Source organism: Falco punctatus (assembly GCF_963210335.1).
Source record: "Falco punctatus genome assembly, contig: scaffold_128, whole genome shotgun sequence".
Taxonomy (NCBI): Eukaryota; Metazoa; Chordata; class Aves; order Falconiformes; family Falconidae; genus Falco; species Falco punctatus.
In genome coordinates, this window is record NW_027660213.1 from 162,305 (window position 1) to 184,523 (window position 22,219).

At 54.1% G+C, this 22,219-nt stretch overlaps 1 protein-coding gene across 1 annotated transcript; it reads right to left on the reverse strand.

Annotated features, from left to right (window-relative positions):
- Window positions 1–1,865: 1,865 nt before the first annotated feature.
- Window positions 1,866–17,843, reverse strand: LOC308057586 (fas-binding factor 1 homolog). The gene is made up of 30 exons (XM_080411660.1): window positions 17,674–17,843; window positions 17,306–17,333; window positions 16,559–16,600; window positions 16,145–16,235; window positions 15,629–15,689; window positions 15,047–15,097; window positions 14,707–14,851; window positions 14,090–14,170; window positions 13,205–13,324; window positions 12,193–12,346; window positions 11,829–11,962; window positions 11,284–11,386; window positions 10,722–11,117; window positions 9,991–10,068; window positions 9,549–9,694; window positions 8,829–9,016; window positions 8,009–8,053; window positions 7,783–7,917; window positions 7,479–7,579; window positions 6,850–7,056; window positions 6,208–6,315; window positions 5,761–5,900; window positions 5,353–5,471; window positions 5,101–5,223; window positions 4,559–4,744; window positions 3,622–3,798; window positions 3,317–3,454; window positions 3,083–3,215; window positions 2,605–2,723; window positions 1,866–2,049 (listed from the first exon to the last, which is right to left on the reverse strand). Exons 1-30 carry the CDS (start codon window positions 17,674–17,676, stop codon window positions 1,966–1,968), a joined length of 3,636 nt encoding a protein of 1,211 aa, XP_080267786.1. The 5' UTR covers window positions 17,677–17,843; the 3' UTR covers window positions 1,866–1,965.
- Between the last annotated feature and the right edge of the window lie 4,376 nt (window positions 17,844–22,219).

A 22,219-nucleotide genomic window follows, 5' to 3' on the forward strand; every position in this document is an offset into this window, starting at 1 on the left:
CTCATCTTTCTTTTGCATTTCATTAAATGCTTTATTGATATTCTGGCCACGGGGTACTGCTTCTCTAATCCCCTGAATTACTATAGTTCTCAGGTCCTGCATATGAGTTCTATGCGCCGGATCCTGATTATCCCAATTAGGTCTTTGGAGTGGCCATTTAATATCTGCTTGGGGTCCCTGGGTTTCCTCGGTAGTAAATAATTGACAAAGGATAGATTGCATCTTATCCCAAGTATAAAGATTTGGTCCCAGAAATTGATCTAATCTTTCTGCCACTCCGAGTGGGTCCTCAATTAAGTGTCCCATCTCGGTCCTTTTAAAATCTCATAGGTCAGCCGAATTTAGAGGCACAGAAATATATCCGATCACAGGTTGAGGTCCCCCCCCATGGGCATTTCTCTTAGCGGGTATATTTGAGCTGCCCCTTTTTGACTTCTAGTTACGCGTTTAGGAAGAGGGGGAGACCCTTGTTCCGACTCTGGTGGGGGAGTGGGCGCTCTGGGGACCTCTGCAGGAGCAGGAGGAGAAATGTAAGGAGGGGGGGTTAGAAGGGTTTCGTCTAACTCTCCCTTCTTTTTCTTTTGTTTAGTTTTTTTATTTCATTCAGCGGGTAAAGTCTAGCTCCCGGTTTTTTAGCCACACCTCCGCATATTGACTCTCCTCCGGGTTAAGGGGTTTTTTTTATTATTAACCCAGAGGTTTAATTGCTGTCTTACCCAATCTTCTTCTGACCCATAGACTGGCCAAAAGACATTTTTAGAAATCTTCTTCCCTCCCCATATCTTAGTACAATGTTCTATCACTTTCTGCTTATCTTTCCCTAGGGTTCCAGGGAAATATCTCCAATTGTCCAAGATATATGCCAGAGGGGTATTCTTAGGTACAGTGGGTACCCTTCCCATGGGATTCGAAGGCTTGCTGCCCTTCGCCCCCATCTTCTGGAATATCCACAAACACACACTCACTCGCTCCCCTTGTTCCTGGCCCAGTCCCTCGCGGGAGATGGGAGACGCAGTACTTAAGAGTCCGCACTCGCTTGGTTCAGTATATCGAACCTCTCACTCGTTATATTCCAGGAAACCCAATCCCGCCCGAACGGCAAACCCGCGAACAACTTCGCAATATACTTACGCGTCCTGCGTCTTCGTCCGGACTCCCGTGCACAGAATTTTTATGGGATTTTACCGGTTTCTCCTTTGCTCATTATTCTAGAATTTAGGTTCGTCGGTAAGGTTGGAGTAAGCTGTTGGTCGCGGGGCCGCGAAATGTCGCGGGGCGCCTCCCCGGAGGACCAAAGCCCACTGTTCCTTATCCGAGTCATGGCACCAGAAATTGTTATAAATTGAGACCACAACGGATCATAATCCAATTAAAATTGTATTAATTATAGCAAGTAGAATATGATCAAAGACAGCGCTGGACGGCAGGGGAGTCTGCGCTCCACCAACTGCCGCCCTGAGCAGTTCAAACAGTCCCTTTTTATACATCTTTACCCGTGTTCATGAAGTAGTGGAGGTATTGACCCTTCACTCATATATCCTTATGTGGGGTTGTCTGTCTTGTTTCTGTCGGTTCCTGGACATCTGGCGGTTATCTTATCTTTCACAAGCAGTGTCTGGTAGCTGTTTGCATAAGCGTTTTCATATCTTTTGTTGCCTAAACTTTACATTGAGCTTAACATAAATCTTAATAAACAATACCCTAGTCCATAGTTTCTCACACCCACGGTGGCCACTGCCTCCCAGCAGTGCCTGCCAGGTGGCCAGGGACACTGGCCCTGAGGGATGGAGGCCAGACTTCCCAGCCCAGGGATGGATTTCACGCTCTGAACACTCCGAGGTTGCTTTTAAAGAGGACACTTCCTCAGCAGAGAACTGGGATTATTTATTGTTTGTTTTCCTCCACAGCAGCCTCCTGCGGGGACAGGCACAGCCATCCCTTGGGGTGCGTGGGGATGCCACCTCCTCAGCCTGACAGAGATGAAGTGTTGTAGGTTGCTTTCTTCAGGGTGTCCAGGAAGAACTGCTCCTTCTCTAAGAAATCATGGTCCTAAGAGAGGGATAGATGGCACGGATATCAGAGTGCCACAGAAATGGGGTCACAGGCCAGGGTGCTGCTCACGAGTGATGGGAGTATCCCAAACCCTCCTCCGTGCGGCGAGCAGCGGGCAGGTACCCATCTGTGGTAGCCCCTGGGGTGTATGGGCTCCCCACAGAGCCCATAACCTCACACCGAGTGAGGCCCACAGAGGAAGGCTCAAAGAGCATCCCTGCCTGGGGAAGGACCCAGCAGGGAAGGAGGGGGCTGAGGATGGGGACATCATGAAGCCAGAGCCCAGCAGAGCTGGCTTCTGCCACCCAGGGATGGGGCAACGCCATCAAGCCAAGGATGTTATCAACCAGCCTGAAACAAGCCGTGAGGACGCACCAACCCTTGCTGCTGGTATCACTCTTCTAGGTGCCCACGGCTTCTGCGAGCCCACCCAGCCCAGCAACGATCTCACACCCACCCTGTGGCCGTCAGGCTCAACCCAGGCTTCACCCAGCCCTGCTCCCACCCAGCTGGTCTGAAGCCCTTTCCAGCCCTGGTTTCCCACCACCTCACCTGCTGGGCCCTGTGCTTCAGCAGCAACAATGTGGCGTAGAGCTCGGTGGGGCCAGCCCCAGTGTCCCTGCTACCCCCTGGGCTATGCCAAGGGAGCGCGCTGGTGGGAAGTGGAAAACCTGGAACAAGAGCCCAACCGTGTGGTACCGCTGCCGTTAGAGGAACAGCAGACGGACAAGTGTCCCTTTTTTTGCTGCCTGCATGTCCCTGCAGCAGGGTCCTCCCCAACCTCCCACTGCAAACGGCCTTTAATCCACCTGCCTCTCCCTTCCTGCCCCCTCTGCCCCCTCCTGGCACTGCCCTGGCTCAGAGGTCTCTGCTGAGCTCCTTCAGAGGATGTGAGGAGGCCAACTCACATCTGAGTGTGTGATGAGCCCCCAGGAACATCCCAAGCCTCCTGAGAAGTGGAATACAAGTGCAACTGGCCCCCAGCATGTCCCGTCCCCCCCCTCCCCCAGCAGCGTGCAGGAAGCCTTACACGGTGTGCTGGAGAGGCCTCTCCTAGGGGCACTGAGGCCCTGGTTTGTGTTCAGCAGCATCGCAGAGTTGGTGGGCAGTTCCTCACGTATCTGTTCGAGCTGTCTCCTCTGGCGAGCCATGCTCAGCCGCTCCTGCCCCATCCCCGGGAGAAAGAGAGAGAAACTGTTGGCAAAGGTTCAGGCCCTTGGCACAGCGGCCCCAGGCCAAGAAGGAAAGGCAAGGGAGTCTTTGCCTCGTGAAGACGCTGTTCCTGCTGCTTCAGCTGCTCCAGCTGCTGCTCCATGACCTGCAGCCTCCTCTGGTGCTCGGACTCTATCCTGCACGCCTCTTGCAGGGCTTGCTCCCCTTCCTTGTACTTCTGGGATGAGAGCTGCAAGGCAGAGCAGCTGAGGAGGCTGGGGACAGGGACCCTCGCTGCCCTGGGGCAGGGCTCCTTTGTGCACCCCCTGTTCCCCTCCCAGGACAGCGCTGGGATTCAGCACTCAAGGAGGGATGTGAAACCCCAGCTGTGAATTGCAGCGCAGATGCTTCACTTACCTTGGTCGTGCTTTTAATCTGCTCCTCCTGCTGCTGGATGCGCAGTGTGGCCCTGTCCACCTTCTCCTTCTCCAGCCTCAGCTCCTGCCAGGACTTGTCCAGCAGCTCCCTGTCCCTCACCAGCTGCTCCTCCCTGGTTTTCAGCTCATGGCTCCAGATCTTCAGCTCTGCCTGCTCCTAGGATGGGCATGGGGAAAATCAATGCACTACCTGCCCTATCCTGGACACTATCTCATGTCCCCCCAAGTGATGGGAGAGATCTGCCCCTGTTTTCCTTCTTGTGTTTGCCAGTTTGGGGTGCAGAGCAACACCACCAGGTACCCAACCAATGCTCTCATCCACCCACCCTTGGGCACCAGGGTTGGCAGAGCTGGGATTGTACAGGCACACACACACACACACACTCCTTCCCCAGAAAGGACGGAGCCCCTCACCCATGCTACACACTCTAAAACATGCTCAAGGCTTGGCAGTTTGTCAGCAGTGGAAACACCCAGCCTGAATGGTTATTTTCCACCCTGGTAGCCCTCAGAAATGCAGCCCTGCCACAGTCTGTGCCACATATCTCCTCTGGACAGCTCCAGGGGGGAGAACTGGCTCCAAACATGTCCCCATGGCATGGGGAGGTTCTGTTTAACGCACCATGGGGGTTTCCTCTCACCAGACTTACAATGGAGGCGGCTGTGCCTGGTCTGGCTGCCCAAACTCCTCACAGGCAAAGGGGAGAGACAGAGGTGACTGATGCTTCAGTCAACATCTAAAACAGGCTGGTGGAGGCTGCTCCCGGAACAGCCCGATTCTCACCACCGCAGTGATGTCTCTTAAAACTTGTTTTAAACACCTGAAGGCAGGGCTGAACATCTCCCCGGTGGGCAGGACCCATCCGTGAGCTGCCAGGTGGTGCTGGAGGCCATGGAGAGGGGCTCTACTGTGGTACCTTGGCCAGGCTCATGATGGTGCCCTCTCTCTGTGAGTCCATCTTCAGGGCTCGGTCCATGTTGCGCTCCATCTGCTCCTTCCTCAGCTGCTGCTGGGTGTGAAATTCAGCCCACTCGGCTGCCAGCTTCCGTTGCTCCTGCGAGCACTTCTGCATCACGGACTTCTGCTCTTCCAGCAGAGCACTCTGGGGAGCGTTGCCAGAGAGGGAGAGAAGAAGCACTAAGTCCCATTCGCCACAGGATTTTTCTCCTTTAACCCATCTCTGCCGTGCAACATCTAGGGGCTGGTTCAAGCCCACGGTGCCTGGTGTGAACCCTGTCACCGTGAGCTCTGGTCCCGTGTTCCTCAAGAACCAGCACGTGCCATGCGCACACACCGCGGCCTCCTGCATCCGTGAGCCAGAGGGCTGGCCTGACTGCGATTCCCCCTGTGTGAGGCTGAGGAGGCAGAGAGCTGCAGAAGGATGCTGCAGCCCAGCACCCAGCTCTTGCCTCCACCACACAATGCAGTGCAGCCCTGGAGATGTCTGCCCCACCTCACCTTCGCCCTCTCCAGCTCTGCTCGCTCCATGGACAGCTGCTGGGTCATGACTCGCCGCTGCTCCTCCAGTGAGTGCTGCAGTAATTCCACTTTGGATTGCTCTGCCGTTGCCCTCCATCGCTCCTGCGTTCAGACACAGAGGTGACAGATGCTATTCACAACCTCCAGGCCAGGAACCTCCAGTTGGTGAGACACATACCCCATACCCAGACAGGAGGGCCGACCCGGGCAGAGGACACAGTGTGGGCTCACCTGCTCCAGCAGCCGAGTCTGCTCACTCAGCCTGGCCTCCATTTTAGCGATCACCTCCTGGAGTCGGCTCCGCTCCTCCTCCATGTCCCTCTGCTGCTGCGATAGCCTGTCCTGGAGCACTTGGGGAGAGGCACGAGCAGCATGAGGCGGGAAGTTCTTCCCTTCTATCCACACCATGTTCACAGAAAAACTGTGTGTGTTTGTGCTCATCACCCCTGGCACATCCCCAGGACACTGCTTTGTAAAGGGAAGACCCCGAGATGTCCAGTGACCAAGGCAGGCAAGGCTTTGCCAGCCTCAGCTCCCAGCCTCTGGCTGACTCAGAGCAACTTCTCCTTGTTTTCTGGGTACCCCCAGCTCCGGTGGAGACCCCGCAGCCGTTCCGGCACAGAGGAACAGCAGACATACCCTTGAGCTGCTCGTCCCGCTGCCGTACCCCCATGGCCAGCTCCTGGGAGGTGGTGTGGTGTGTGGCCTCCACCTTTCGCGAGAGGTCATGCAAGTTGCTGGAGAACTTCTCCATCCGCTCGATGATGCCATTCAGAGACCTGCAGAGAGAAGTGAGGGGAGGGTCACCCCTGTGGGACACACTTCATCTCACCGCAATGGAGAGGGGGATATTTGGTGGCCCAAAGGCCGGGCAGCCCTGCCCTGAACCTCTCTGGGTCACAGCAGAGCAGTAGGAAGATGCAGCTCCTGCTTCCGGGGGGCACTGACGGGTATTACACAGCTCAGCATCCCCGCAGGCAGTGGGTGGGAGAGGGGATGGCCCCTGTTGCCATGGTCCAAGCCTGGTTCGTGTAGGACAGGGAATGCTGTGGCCAGGGACCAATGTGGGAACACAACTGTCAGTACCTGGTGTACGATGTGGCGCTGGTCACTGCATCGATCTCCTGGTCTTTCAGCCGCTTCAGCCGCTGGAGCTGCTCTTCGTGGTCTTTGCGCATCTCCTGGACAGACACCCTGCGGGACACGGGGAAGGAGCCTGCCACAGGCTGGCACAAACCAGTGCTCCCCATGATAGGCATTGTGGGAGAGGCTTGGTTGTGGGGCTGAGAATCAGGTGCCAGGAGCTGAGCTGGCATGGGGGTCTGTCCTGGGGCATTCCACCGACAGGCATCCACATTTGGGATGGGCCCAATTTTGGGGTTATGAGCTCCTCTACCAAAACCTGATTTGTCATTGACCCAAACTATGTGGACATCAGTAACTCACTGAACTCACTGACCTGAATAAAAGAGATTTGGGGGAAGATAAAACATTGGGTTCAGCATCTTTCAAAATACAATGCATTCACTCTGAAACCACGTCTCCAGTCAGATCTCCCTGTGTCCACCTACAAAGCAAATCCCCGTTCCAAAAGGCACCAAGCTGCCCACAACCCAGTGCTTCTGGAGTCTGGTTTCTCCTTTCACCATGTCCCCAAACCACTCCCTGGTTCCTTCGCTGAGACTGTGGGTACCAGCCACACGTGTGTGCCACTTGTGCCACTCTCACCTCTGCAGCTCTTGCAGACGCTCCATCTCCAGCTTGTTCTGCTGCTCCAGCGTGGCCAGGCGCTGCTGGTGCTGCGCCAGCAGCTCTGCCCGTGCCCGTTCCGCATCCTGGCTCTGCAGCAGGAGCTGAGCCATCAGCTGCTCCTTCTCCAGCCGCAGCCTCTCCTCCCGCTGCCCGTAGGTGTCCTCCACCACCTTCACCTGGTTCCTGCCCCGAGAGGTCACAGCCAGGAAGAAGTGTTGCTTCCACAGCAATACCCAGCACTCCCCCCCCCCCCCCCGCAGAGCGCACACAGGGGTTTGCGAGCAGATCAGTGTTGCTGTGTGCATGGCGAAACACGCAGACCTGAGCCTTGAACCCTCCTGCTACTGCCCACTGTGCTGCCTGGTTGGGGGTGCGCTGGCAATGGGACCAGCCCCTCCTCCTTGTCACCCAGGGGACAGTGGTGGTGAGAGTGGACTCCCATGTTGGCTCACCTGTGGGGCTGCTCTCTGCCCCCACCACGTCCACATCGACATGGCTCTGCGCCCACCTGCCCCAGGGGCAGATTTGGGAAGCATCCCAGCACTCCCACCCCAGGAGAGACAGAGCTGTAGGCGAGGAGGGAAGCACAGGTGAGAGGCTGGTACCTGTGGGTGCTCTCAAGGAGATTCAGTTCCTCCTGGTGCCGCTGCTGGAGATTTTCCAGCAACAGTTTGTGCTGTGTCCGCTCCAGCTCCAGCATTCGGACCTGCCAGGCACCCGGAGAGAAAGTCCTTGTGCTGCCCTGGGGACAGAACTCCCACAGCAGCACTTGGTGGCCATAGGCGTCTCTGGACAGGGAGGTTTCACCTCTCTCCCCTGTCACCCTGATGCTATTGGGGACAGGATATGGCTCCTTCTCCTCCCTCTGGGTCACCCGTGGTCCCCCATTCAGCAGGCAATGGGGCTCACCTGGCTCTCCAGCTCTGCCACACGGGCCTGGGCGCTCAGCAGCGCTGCCTGGCAGCCTGATGCATCCTCATGGAGCTGGGCTGCGGGAGCCCCCTGCCTCCTCTCATGCTGCAAGCCCGGGGCTGAGAACTCTGCCTACAAGGATGGAGAGAGAAGATCGAGGCCCTTCAGGATCAGTGGCTTTGTGGTGCGGCCATCAGCCTCCAAAAGAAGGCACCTGCCTTACCTGCAGCTGCGGGGCAGCCTGGACATGTGCCCTGGGTGCAGGAACCTGCGGAGACACAGGGATGCTCTCAGGGAGGTAAAGCCCTGGGGAGAACATCTCTTCCTAGCCTGGAAACGGCGATCCATCTCCAGCCTACTGCAGTACCACCTCCACCCCCTCCCCAGCCCAATCCCCGTGCTGGCGTGGGTCCCTTCTCCCCAGGTGACACTCGGCAGCCCCCACCCCAGACACAAGCATGCTGCGCTCTTCCTCCTCTGGGGGCAGAATCAAGGCGGAGACCACAAGCCCTCTGGGAGACAACATGTGTCCCACCACCAGGGCAGGGCAAGGAGCCCAGCTGGATGAGAAGGAGAGGCTTCAAAGACCAAGCAAGAGCTGCCTTCTCTGTGAAAGGCTTCAATTCTCCTTCAGTTGTCTAGAAATAATCTCAGAGCATCTTCAACACTATACTGGGGAAAATCAACTGAAGAAAAAGTCCTTTATCACCTGGAGCCTCTGTTGTCTAGTTAATATAATATGTATATATGCCTGGGGAACTGTGTAAATGCTGCTCAGGCCATGCAGGGCTATAAACACACATGATTTACAAAGCATCCATAGCACCCATGCTTTGGCCTGATAAACGCAACTTGTGGCACCTCGGGGAGCTCCAAACTCTTTGCCTCCATGGACACGGCTTCCCAGAGATGCAAAGTGGGGCACATCCTTCCTCAGGCCGAGGGAGCACGGACAGAGCAGGATGGCGGCGAGTCGGCAGCGGAGGGCTCGCGATCGCTGCCCTGATCCTGCACCGCTCGGGGCACGGACCCAGCACACCTACCTGAGTGAGCGGGGCAGGGCCTGGTGCCTCCTGCTTTCCTGGGAATGAGCCTGTAGAGGCTGAAAATTGGACAAGTCCATGATTTGAATATAGCAATGGGAACCATCCCCTCCCAGCAGGATGAGGGCCTGGGTCTCCTGGGCACAGCGATGAGGGTCGCGCTCCGCTCTGGGAGCTGGCAATGAGGGCAGAGGGTCAGACAGGCTTGTCCGTGTCTGCATCCCCACTCCACACACAACGGTGGGACTCTGCTCTGCAGAGTAAATCAAGGGACAAAGCACAGCTCCTCCTCCATCTCCATCACCTAGGGAGGAGACTGGGTCCCCTAAGCCACTTTCAGCGGCCTCTGAACTGGCGCACAGCCACAGCCCAGAGCAGAAGGGGGTCTTTCCAGCACATAGCACTGGTGGGACAAGTGTGGGGGCAGCAAAGGGAAGACAGATGGGGCAGCGTGAACTTATGCACACCCATTGCTCTGGCAAAGCGAGTCCCTCACAGCCTTCCGAAACCCCAAAGGCAGCACTGCGGAGCTCAGTGTGCCCCAGCACACCAGCTGACATGGGGATGGTGGGATCCTGCAGCTCAGCAACCTGCTCCGACAATGGCTGGTCAAAGCCTGGGCAGCATTCATGTGGCCAAGGGAAGTGCTGTGGTTCCTGCCTTTTTTTGGGGGGTTGGTTTTGGTTTTTTTTCAGGGCAGGGAGACCCTTCTCCGCATACCAAACTGTACAAATCTCTGCTGCCCGAACCGTACAACCACAGGAAACGCACCCAAGGCACCGGCATTTCTGGAGGGATGCCCCTTCGCAGGATCCAATGGTTGAACCGAGGCTTGTTTCGTGGTGCTGAGCCAGGGGACCGGCTGCCTGCGTGGGCACAGAGACACAAGTGACGCACAGCAGTGTCACAGCGCAGGGAGAGGCACGCAGACATTATCCCGCTTGGCATTTTTGCAAGTTTAAAGCTTGGCTGTCGCACTGCGATCGAACAGGCAAGGGCCCGACGATCCTTCAGCGCTGCCTTCCTTCCCGGTTACACAGGTCCCAGACCAAAGTGGTCACGGCTGGCTACCAGCCCTCCCCGCTCCCCCACCTACACATGCAGCCGCTTCCCACAGGAATTCTCCCTTGTGGAGGTGTCTGAAAGGTGAAGGAGGCCTCACCTGGAGCCATCTGCACTCGCTGCCTGGTCCTGCGGGACAGCTGCCTGCTGCGGTGCTCCTGTGGGGCTGGCTGGCTGGCTGCAAGCAAAAAACATCCCATGGGGGAGAGCCCAGGAGGCAAGGAAAGACAAGATCCTTTCCCTCAACACCAGTTCCTGCCTTGCAGGTGAAAACCTATCCCACTCAGCTGCGGCAGGATTCAACCTGTTGGCTTCAGAGGGAGCAAAGACACCTCAGAACCTCCATCTCTGGAGGAACACCAGTTCCTCCTTGCTGCATCCACCCCCTTCCCCTGGGCAACATGCCCCTGCCCACGACACATGCGGCTGCTTCTCTGCAATTCACTTCTGAGTCCCATCCCAATGGCACAAGCCTGAACCTGTCTGTGCCAACTCAGCTGGAGGAGGTGGTTTTCCTGGAACTAGGAGGAACGAAGGGGAAAGAAGGCAGGAATGAGGAGCATGCGTGGAGCTCGTGGGGGTATGCTGATCCAGGACAATCCCACAGGACCTGGGGCAGCACGTGCAATCTCAGCCATGACTAGAAGGAGAGCCCAGAGGTGCGATGGCCCTGCAGGCTGCACCAGTGGGAGAAACCTCTGCGTTATTAACCCAACCCGAGGCAAGAGAGCACTTAAAATGGATTTCTTAAATCCGAGCAGAGGATTTCTGAGACGTCCTGTTGGAGCAGCTGCATGATGGGAGCCCTGTGGCCACCAGCTGTGCTTTTACCTGACAGGAGCGTGGGGATCCAGCCCTCCTTCTGGGGACTCCAAGGGCTTGGCACTTTGCTCCTGAGCCTTCGCCTGTGCTTGGGCTTTCTTGCGAGACAAGGCAGCGCTCAGCCAGTTGTCTTCCTCCAGCGGGTCAGGTTTAGCCAGCGCTGCCTCTGCAGCCGGGAGCTGGCTGGTGGGGCCGGGCTGCTGGGCTGTGCCAGGGCTGGGGTAGCTCACTGCAGGATTGGCTTTTGCTGCAGATGTTGGCTTCGCATCCATAAAATCCTCATCTTTCAAGCCCAGCCAGTCACCTCGAGTCCGGCTGCTCCGCACAGGGCTGTGCCTGGCTGAAGGAGGAGATTTGGAGCGGGGTTCTGGTTTTGGTTCGCTGCTGTTCTTGGCTGGAAACCTGCTGCAAGGAGAAGCAGTCACATACGTGCCTGTGAGAGGACCCCGGGGACCCTGCCCGGGGACCCTGCCCGGCGACCCTGCCCGGGGACCCTGCCCGGGGACCCTGCCCGCTCTGCCGCGGGGGCAGCGTGGCTGCTGGCTGGAGCTCCACACGCAGAGCACAATACCTCACAGGCTGCCTCCTCGCCGGCTGGCCCTTGGGCATGGAGGCCACCGTCGGCTGGTACGCTCCAAAGACAAAATCCTCCTTGTCCCAGCCGTCTTCCTTCTCTGTTCAGACAAGCAGCTTTGAGTCAGCGCCTAGAGGAGCGGCTGTTTGCAAAGACACCAGCCCTCCTCCTCCTCCCCTGCAATTCTCACTGCGATTGCTGCCTCTGGGAAGACACAGCTGGAAACATCTTCCCTGGAAACCTGCAAGCAACGTGTCTCCTCCACGTGGCTGGGAAAAGTTGCTTTGCTGAGAATCAGTCCATGTCCAAAGGCAACTGAGTTACAGCTGCTGTGCAAATGCCCCCAGGCTGCCTCGAAGGCAGGGTACAACACTTTTGCATCAGTCACCTTTGCCCCAGAGCTGACTGGGAGCCCATTAGCCACCCTGCTGACCACTACAGAAAGGGTATTTCCCCTTCAAGGACATTAGAAATCAATCTCGCCCTCCCAAGCCAACGCCATCACCTCTGCAGACCTTCCCAGCATCCCTGGCCACGCTCACCTGGCTGCTTTTGGTACTTCTTATCCAGTTTGAACTCTCTGCGCTCTCCTGTGCCTGGCTGTTCCAGGATTTTGGCCACGGAATTTTGTCCCAGCAACTCATCCAGCTTGGAGCGGGCTGGCCGGAGCACCTCTCTGTTGGTGACACAGTGGCAGATAGGTTTCCCTGGGAGGCAGGGCTGTTTCTTGTCACACAGCCTTGCCAGGGTGCTCTGGCTCTTCTCTGTGAAACGAGGCTGCTCTTGCCCCTTTCTGGGACCCACAGGCAGAAGCTCCAGCATCCCCCCCCCCCACAGCATGCTGGCACCATCCCAACGCACAAGCCATCCCCTGCTTTACTCTCACTGCCTCTTCATTGCCCTTACTTTTCTGCCTTCTTTCCCTGCTTCTCAGCTCCTTTTGAGCCACTGCCAAGTCCCAGCGCATGCATCAGGTCGTCATCAGTATCTTCAAAAGTGAGCTCAGCCCTCCTCTGGACCGGGGCCACGGTGTGCAGGGGCGTCTGGGGTGGAGGTGGCTCTGTGGATGGGATCACACATGGTAAAGGTTTGATCAGGGCTTTTTTTTTTTTTAAACAGGAGATCAAAGCATCCCTGCCTGCTCTTATCTCTCAGGACCATTTAAAAAGTAATTTTTAAGATCAGCGAACAGATCTCACAGCAAGTAACACAGCGGCAATGCACTACTGCCTGGTCTGCAGCCATACATCCACTGCTGGGACACTGCTGGGTGCCACTGACACTGGGGTTTCCAGCTCTGGATAACGCCAGGAGCTTCTTTAGCTTTGAAAGTTTCCAGTCAGATCTAATTCCTGTCCCCTTTTGCCTAAAGTCCCTCTCTACCAACACACCTTAGACCTTGCCCTAACCCACCAGCTGCTACTTGCATCCAGAGTAGATTTATCAGGGTGAAAGGTGATTTTAGGGGACCCTCAGACCCATTAGCATCCCTGCTGCAGGAACAAGAGGGACAAGTGCCTGTAACACAGCCACAGCTGGATCCCACCCAGAGGTGCCCCAGTTGTGGTGTGGCACGGACTGGTGCTGCTCTCAGACACGCAAATCCTGACCCAGAAAATTTGTTCTCATTTGGCAATGCGTGCAGAACGGGCTGGATGAGGTCAAAGGTAAGATCAGAGCCTCCATTCCTGGAAAGGAAAGCTCAGCTCCATAATCTGCGGCGCACTGCAAGTATCAAGCACTTGGTGAGCTGTGGCACAATTAACCCTGTTACCAAGCTGCTCTATAAATTACGTTACTGGCTAATAAGAGGTAGGACTAGGTGGCTTTCAATGTAATCATTTTGGATCTCACACAGACTAATCCATGCTGCTGATTTATGTAATACAAAGAGGATGCACTGAGCAACCCCACTTACCTTTCTCTTTGCTCTGTTCTGGTTTTTCCTCAGAGCTGCTTTTAGCACCTGTTGGAGCTGGTTTCTTGGGAGCATCCTGCTCCTCATCAGACAAAAGTCCTGCCAAAGGATCATCTAAATCTGGGAATTACCCAGCAGGTACAGGAAAAGAGAATAACAAAACAAACAAACAAACGCAACGTTATTTAGAAGAAGAGCTCTGCACTACGCCAGCCACTGTTCCCCACAACGTGCACGTGGGGACAGCAGAGTGTATCTGCCCAAAGCCATGAGCGCGGGTCCTGCAGGGACCTGGGATACCCTTGAGTCTCCCTGAACTTCAAACACTCAAAGACTTAGATTTCCGTTCAGTTTTTCCACGTTTTCATCCTCCCAGAAGAAAATAACTCCAAAATTTGGGTGCTTTAATGCCTGAACACAGCTTAGGCAAAGAAAAAGGGGAGAAAGGCCACCTAAATCACCTAAAGCCCATTAGGGTTTTTGTTTTTGTTTTTAACAGATTTTAACAGATCCTGATCTTTGTTAAAGCACAGGCTTTGAGAACCAGATTTCAGCTGTGCCAGGAAACCACTCCCCTGTTCAGAAGCTGGACAGAATCCCCCCTGACACAGGGGCTCCCAAGTGTTACAATCATTAAAAACCAAAGCACATATAAAAATGCAAATGCCCCCAGGAATCACCCCCCAGTCCTGTCCTGGGGAGGGCCTCGAATGCAGAGGTTTTTTTCCCTTTGGTCACCTCTGAAGGATTACATTTGCACTAGCATCATAGGGGTGAAGGACTCCGTATCTTATTAACCAGTCAAGCCTCCAGCTAACCGAGGAGGCAAAGAGCACGGGCAGAGCCCCCAGTGCCCCCCCGCAGCCGCGTGAAGTGAGATCCCACCTTCAAAGTTAAATTTCTTGTTGTGTCGGGGAGCGGCAGGGGATGAGAGCGCCTTCTTTTCCATCGCAGGCACTTTCTCTCCTAGAAAGAGAGGCCACGGCTCTCAGAGACAAGGTACTGCAGAAATGCCCCGGTCCCACCCTAGCTAAGGGTCGCTTTTTGGGTGGCAGCCCCCTAAAAGCACCCGCTGTGATGGACAGACCCCCCCACAGCCCTGCCAGGTGCACATCTCTCCGGAGGGGTCTCCTTGCAAGCAGAGGAGAAAAGGGCCAGGGGAAGATCAGGGCACTTTAGGGGCTGGCAGATCTGAAATGCAGCTCCTCTGGCTCTCCTTGCCCCCAGAGCAGGGGGCTCCCCACCAGAAACACTTTGCACCGCCCCAGGGAACAGCCGAGTGGTGTTTGGTGGGAGGTGGCAGCGGCTGCTGGTGTGAGTGACGTCCAGGGATCTCCTAAGGGATAACACATGGCCAGAATAACACTCCTGCAAAAAGCAACCAGGAAAAGCATTTTAGGGAACAAATCCACTTTTTGCTCCGTATCCCAGATAAGGATAGGAAAATATCCCTGCTCGTTTACAATCAGGGTGTGAAAAGAATAGCAGAATCTCCTTTTTACCTTCCTCAGGAGCTACCAGCTTCCCTGTGTTTTTTACTCCTCCTCCCAAGAAGTCACATTTCCCAGGACCTTTCACAGTTGCCTTCCCTGGCCCAGAACTGGGTTTCGGGATTCCCAGGAGATCAGCTTCCATGTCGTCCATATCCTGGAAAGCAAGAGGACAAGGATGGGGAGCAGGGTGAGAGCTGCTTCTCCCTTCGGAGGCTGGTGCTGGAGGCCATGGCAGCGCGCTGGGGCAGAGATGGAGGGGATGGATGGAGATGGAGGGGATGGATGGAGATGGAGGGGATGGATGGAGATGGAGGGGATGGATGGAGATGGAGGGGATTTAAGGACTTGCCTTCAGGGTCTGCAGCACAGCTTGTGGGTCTGTGTCGGAGACACTGGATCCCTGCATGCCAGGGAGGGGAGACATCAGAGGGGAAGAGATTTTTGGAAACTCCTCACCCCTTACCCCATATCCCTTGATATCCGTTTTATGAGATAGAAGAATACATGCCCAACTCCTCCTGGTGTCCTCCTCTCTGGAAACCCCCTGTGCCCCAATTCCTTTGCTGAGATCCTGCTGCCTCTAGGAGAAGCATCAGGAAAACCCAAGGCCGTTGCTCTGGGTGAAGGTCCTTCCTACAACACTTTACCCAAAGTGCACGCAGGAAGGCTGGGCTGCAGCAGCACGTGCCCCCCAGCTTTGCTCCATCTCACCCAAGGCACCAGGAAGCCCTTCTTCCACCACCACCCCCGCCCTGTCCTGTCTTCCCCACCCCACTGGGATGCTGGAGAGGGGTTACCTCTTCAGCCAGACATCACAGCTCATCGCTGGCACGCCACTGCTGACCTGGCCGGGGTGATACCGCCGCAACCTTGGCCCGGCTCAGCCCCAGCCCTCGGGACTCCCAGGCTCTTTCCTGAACCTTGGACTCACCTCTGCAGAATTTATGTCCTTCGCAGGGAGTCTGTCGAAGAAATCATCTTCTAAAATGGACCTATGACACAAGCCCGGGGGTTAGCAGCACCACACGTGAGCTCGGCCAGTGTGTCCAGGGACAGCCAAGCCAGGCCAGGCAGCGGGAGGCAGAGGAGACCACACAGGGCTGCCACACCAGCCGCATCGTACAACGCAGAAAATGAGGCTAAAATAGCACTGGGATAAAGGACGGCAGTGCTGGGACTGCTCTATTTAAGCAACTGTTACAAAGCAGATTTACAGAAGATGTACAAGGCTGGGGGACACCCAGCTCTTGCTGGAAAGCTTCGGGCTCTGGGCTCCCAGTTCCCAAAGGCATCGCAGAAGACAACTCGCCTTCGCAGGCAATCACTGTTGGGGCAGGGAGGGAGGTGGAAAAGCCAAGGATGGGGCAGATCAGAAGGATTTGGGGAGGACAAAGAGATCTTCAAGTGAGATCTCTCACAGGAGAGGCTGTGTCTGAAAGGCACTCACTTCTTTCTGGCCTGCAAGCCAGTGTCCTGGGCTCTCCTACTGCTGCCCACAGCCGGCTGGGAAGCTTTGGCAGATTTAACAGAGGTTTCATCTGGAAACAAGACAGGGAGAGATGAGGATGATGGACACGGGCATATTCCTGACCTAGGCACTCCAAAGGGGGATCTGCTGTCTACCCCGGGGCCACAGAGGCTTTTAATCAGAGGTGAACTTCACTTTGCCTCCCCAAAAGCTGATGTCCAGCCTATTCAATGGCCTCTGACTCCGAGAAGCCCTGCTCCCTGCTCCATCCCCTCCTCACAGCTGGAGCCCCCTTGCAGATCAATGGCTGTTGCACCAGCACCTCCTGCTCCCAGGAGGGGAGTAAGAATAGAAGGACGCTGCCCTTTCAGCTGAGAAGAAGGTTCGTTTTACCATCATAGCCCAGGAGGTCACCAAGCACATCATCGATGGAGCCTGAAATGAGACAAATTAAGCTGTTGAGGCAGGTGAGCTCACCAAGCAGGCATAGGAAAGCTCCCAGTTTCAGTATGGCTTGCTCTTTGGAAATCTGCTAGAATAAAGTTTTGGTCTTAAGCATCATCAGCGTCAGGCCTTCCTTGTCAGTCTAGAGAGAACTGCCAGGACCTGATCAGTATTTTGTGGATAAAAAATTTAGCTTCACTTAGCCAGAAATGGGGTATCTTTATCAAATGAACCAGCTGCTTTGTATTCAGTTAGTCACTGGCCACAAGCAGCACTTAACCTGTGAGCTCTCACCCCGCAGGATCTCGAGTCCCTGGGCAACCCCAAAAGCACTGCTTCAGTATCAGGGGCTGCAAGAGGCCTCCAAACAGTATCCCTCCAAACAGGGATAAGGTGATGGGAAGAACTGAAACAAATGCTTATATTCTCCCCTGAATTTGGGAAAGCCCACAAGAAAGGAATGTGGGACCTCAATAAACAAATCCGCTTGATGTGAGAGGCAGGTGAAAATTTCTGGTTCAGGAACGACATGATGATGCACTCAACCATCTGCAGCTTTCAGACAAGGATCATGAAACATTTCAGTAGCCAGGACTGCCACCTGAGAGTGTCGTCCCCCCCCCCCGCCCCAGGCATTCCCAGCAGATCAAAGCACCTACGGACAGCAAAAGGAAAGCCTGCAGCATATGTACGTACCTCTTAAACTTTTCTTGGGTTTTGTAGCCTGGGGAGAAAGAAAAATTCCCTCATTAGAAAATGAAGCAAGTCTGTCCTGGACTTTCTCAAAACACACTAAAGCCAGAGGCAGGTTTCTCCAGAGCATCCCATAAACAGCAGCGAGGCCCTCCTCCTGCCCGTGCTGTTTGGGAAATGACACGTGAAATGCAGAACTACAAAGGTATTTCCAACTTCAGAGACACGGGTGAGCACAGCCCCTCCCGACTGCCAGCTGGGCAGGACCCTCCAGCCCTTGGGATCACTTCTGCCTCCAGGCAGAGCTGCCAGAGCATCAGATCCGGATTTCCCAGCCCCGCCTCAGCCCCGCACCGCAGGGCCACGCTCACCATCAGCGTCCGTTTACGGATTCTTCTTCCACGTTGCAGGGGGACCCGGCACCACTGGTCACATCCACACCAACCTCCTGCCTGAAGGGAGAGGAGGGTTCCCCGATGTGCCACCACGGCCGGAGGCACCTCTCCCACAGAGATGTCCCTCTCCGGCTCGGGGGGCTGCAGCCTGCCAGGCTGGCTCCACGCCGCACCCACCCCCCGAGCCCCTCTCAACAAGGCTCCATTTGAGTCTGAAAAACACCCCCCCCCCGCTCCCCAAACCGGCTTCGTGCTCCTGCAGCCCGAGGGGGACATCACACCCCCCCCAGGGAACCAGGGAGGGTGAAGGTTCCGGCCGCCCCCGACCCCAGCACAGCCCGGGGGGTCCCGCTTAGCCCAGAGCCTGCGGAGCAGCCAGGGGCAGAGGGAGGGAAACCCCCCCCACCCACCCCCCCTTGGGTCCGGGGCACCCGCGGGGACCTGGGACAAGCAAAGCGCTGCTGGAGGCGAGGGGTGCGCGGCCCGGAGGCGCGGAGCCCCCCACTTACCGCTCAACCGCTCCCCGGCTCCGCCTCTGCGCATCCCGTTGCCATGGCGCCCGCTGCCCCCTGACCCCGGCGCCCCGTGCCAGCACCCGCCAGACCCCGAGCCCGCAGCCCCCCAGGGCCGAGCCCGCAGCCCCCCGAACCCGCAGCCCCCTCACCCCCAGCCCCCCGAGCCCGCAGCCCCCCAGCCCGCACCGGTAGCACGCCGGACACCCGCCCCCGGAAGGCCGCGGCTCACCCGGCACGGCACGGCCCGGCCCGGCCCCTCCCCCCCGCGGGACGATGGGATGTGTAGTCCCCGCCGGGCCCCCGGAGCTGGGGGTGCCCCCAGCGCTGCACCCCCCGCACGAGGGGCTGAGAGCGGCTGCAGTGCCCCCGGCCACCCCCAGCACGTGCCCTGGCACAAAGCGGGGCTTTAACGCCCTGGCCTGGTGTTTAATTGTTGTTAATTGGCGCCAACAAGGAGCAACGCCAGCCCTCCTTTCGAGACCCCCGGGCACCAGCGGGAGCACAAGGAGCCAGCCCCAGGCCAGGCACCGGGGGATTACAGCCCCCAGCCCCGCCATGGGGCACCCAGCGCCCAGCCCCCTGTGGAGCACAGCAGGCTGGGCGCAGGAGACCCCGGCAGCCCCCCCGTTGTTATAAATTGAGACCACAACGGATCATAATCCAATTAAAATTTTATTAATTATAGCAAGTAGAATATGAGCAAAAACAGCGCTGGACGGCAGGGGAGTCTGCGCTCCACCAACTGCCGCCCTGAGCAGTTCAAACAGTCCCTTTTTATACATCTTTACCCGTGTTCATGAAGTAGTGGAGGTATTGACCCTTCACTCATATATCCTTATGTGGGGTTGTCTGTCTTGTTTCTGTCGGTTCCTGGACATCTGGCGGTTATCTTATCTTTCACAAGCAGTGTCTGGTAGCTGTTTGCATAAGCGTTTTCATATCTTTTGTTGCCTAAACTTTACATTGAGCTTAACATAAATCTTAATAAACAATACCCTAGTCCATAGTTTCTCACAATCCCCCCTTTTTCTTTTTATCCTATTGAGCTTAACAAAAATCTTAATAAACAATACCCTAGTCCATAGTTTCTCACAATACCCCCTTTTTCTTTTTATCCTATTGTTTATTAGACGCTACTTTCATTCTCGGCACTGCAAGTAAACCTTTTTCCACAATCCCAACATTTATCATAACACTCACAAGGTAATACGTCACAATTACAATAGGCATAGCTGGGTAATACATATAATAATAACATACAAAACCAAAACTTAAAAATAAAACTTTTTCTTAACACATTCCCTTTTTTTTTTTTTTTTTAACATGCGTCACTATCATGGCTAGACTATAGGGATTTCGCATGCGCGGTCTTTCCAGATTTTTCCAACACATTCTGTGGGGCTTTAAAATCGCGCATGCACATGTTCAAAGGTATACACGGACCATTCGCGTGATCAACAATGGCTACTGCGTGCCCAGATGAAGTCCCAAACCCACTTCCCGAGCTTACCACTCCGGTAAGTCTGTTAATGGTAACATTTATGGCACTATGGCCAAATGACAGGTCCCTGTTTTCAATGTAAGGTTTTCTTACCACCAGACCACCACGTCACCTGCCAGAGAAGAAGGGTCTAGAGTGGACATTTCGCCCTCTGAACATTCTGTAAGGTGAGTGTTCTCAAAACGTTTAACCTATATGGTTCATTAGAAAGAAGATCAAAATTTTATATATATATATATTTTTTTTTTCCTGTTGCTGTTTAGGCAGAGGGTGCGTTTTTCTGTTGTCTCACGTCAAGAACTTATGGCGGAGGTGAAAAAGTATAAAAGGCGTTTCCATATCCTCGTCTTTGCGTTCCTGGCGCTTGTTTTTGTTGCTATTCTATTTTTTTTTTTTACTCAGCTTACATTGTTATCTGAATTGTTAAGAGTCAATTGTTTCCAAATTCTTGTTGGCTATTAAAATGTTATTTTGTGTGTACATTTTGTCATACTACTCGCATTTGTTTAACGCCATCGGGTGAAACCATAATAGCAAATTGCATGTTAGTTATAACGTGTTGAATTAATCTTATAAAACATGGAACAGCACATGGCAAAAACAATAAGGTGGCTAATCCACATAACAAATAAAATAGGATTCGTTTTACCCAGGGGCTCCCGAGAAGCCAGGAAAACAAGTCAATATTCGTCTTTCCAAGTTCCGACGGGAACATGGGCTAACTTCCCTGTCTCTGATGTGATTTGTTTAACTACCTCACCATTGTCATCACTTTTCAAACAACAATTGGAAACATTTACTTTATCACAAACACCTCTTTCTTCGGCTAGCAGGTAATCGAGAACCATCCTGTGTTGATAAGTTGCATTTCACGTCAAAAGCTTTAGCTGTTTGATTAGTAATAATTTCCAAGACAGCCTGTAGACGAATGATATGATTCAGGTTGTAGATAGGTTCTTGAGCACCGTTAATAAGTTCATTAGGATTCCAAGTTGCAGGTTTATAATACTGTATGATACGTTGGGGTGTCCATTCATTTAATAAATATTGGTACCCCCTCAATTCTTGGGAGTCTGGAAAAATCAACTTGCCATTGTTGCCCTGGCTAATTTTCAAACACATTTCACATCGCTGAGTCACCTGTTTTATTACAGTATACAAGTTCTGCCCTATCAATTTCTGATTTAGACTTTTATATAAATTATCAGCTCCCCAATGCATCCTATTATGTTCTATTACGGCTGTGGTCCATATTAAATTGGATGGTACCACTATACGACCATCCCTCAAATAAGTCCACTTATTTATTTTGTCATTCATGTCCTGAATGACCTTTAAGTTTTCTTTAGAATAATTTGGCTCCTGATCTGTACTTACAGTTTGGATTTTACCATCTGGTATTAAGGATAATTCCTTCTTTCCTACCTCTTCTGCTACTTGTATGGCTTCATGGTCGGCCAGGCGGTTTCCAATTTCCAAATCAGTGCCTTAATGGGCCATCTTATGTTCTTCCTTCCTGGACGACCCTCTTATAACAGAGGGGGCCATTCCTCACATCAAGGTCTGGCATGGCATATGTCCCCACCGCTCAACGCCTACTGGGTTGCAGCCAGCAGCAGAGCTCAAGATCCTTCTTGGTGGCAAACACAGAGGCCAACCCAGTCTTGCCCTTGATTGTGGTAGGAGGCACTTGACCAACCTTATTCCTTGTACTTTGTTGTCAATGCAGAGTTTCATCTGCGCATCCCATAACAAGTCACAGTCATGGTAAAACACAGATTTACATTAGTAGAACTACTACAGAGTGTATTTTATTTTAGTTTTTATGCAATATTCCCCACAGCCTTGCTGACCAAGGGATATTGTTTTACCTGAACTAGGCAGGCCTCCTGTTTATCATTTTTACTGTAACAGGGAAAGCATTTTTCCCTTTACTTGGAATTTACTTTCAGATATACCTGGTTAAAGATTTCTTTTACTTCAGGGAGGTCCTCTCTTCCACTTTTCTGTTGAATTAAATGACGTGCGGAATTAGACTCTATAACTCGAAAGTTATAAAGTAGGTATGTTTATTGCGCGCAGATGCACGGGGGATCGCTCCTCCACAAGCCTGCATACCCGAAGTGACGAACCATCCCACATTTATACAATGAAACAAATGAATATTCAATTAGCGCCTATACATATTTGTTACCTAAACCCCGCTTCGTATGTTAATTAGCTTATCAGTCCGTTTCCTGGAATGTGGTGGTCTTGCAGGTTTGTAGGTGATTCATGTTCTTGTGACCATCTAATCTTCTTCAGCAAGGAAAGGTGATTCATGTCCTTGTGACCATCCAATCTTCTCCAGCAAGGAGACTTAGCACTCCCTTCCTCTAGATAGCATTTGAATGTCTCTCATCTTCTCTCATTCTCTTTTAAATAGCCCCTTTTGTTAGAGAAAGAAGGGCAGGCGTCTCCCCGTCTCCCCTTTGTTAGAGGAAGAAGGGCAGGCATCTCCTCAAAA

What these genes read in the sequence shown, in the direction of transcription:
- LOC308057586 (XM_080411660.1), bottom strand. An exon ending in CTGTGCTGCAGACCCTGAAG is followed by an intron (nt 14,852 to 15,046) that starts GCAAGTCCTTAA and finishes CTTGCTTTCCAG; the next exon opens with GATATGGACGACATGGAAGC. An exon ending in GCAGAGATTTGTACAGTTTG is followed by an intron (nt 9,017 to 9,548) that starts GTATGCGGAGAA and finishes TCTGACCCTCTG; the next exon opens with CCCTCATTGCCAGCTCCCAG.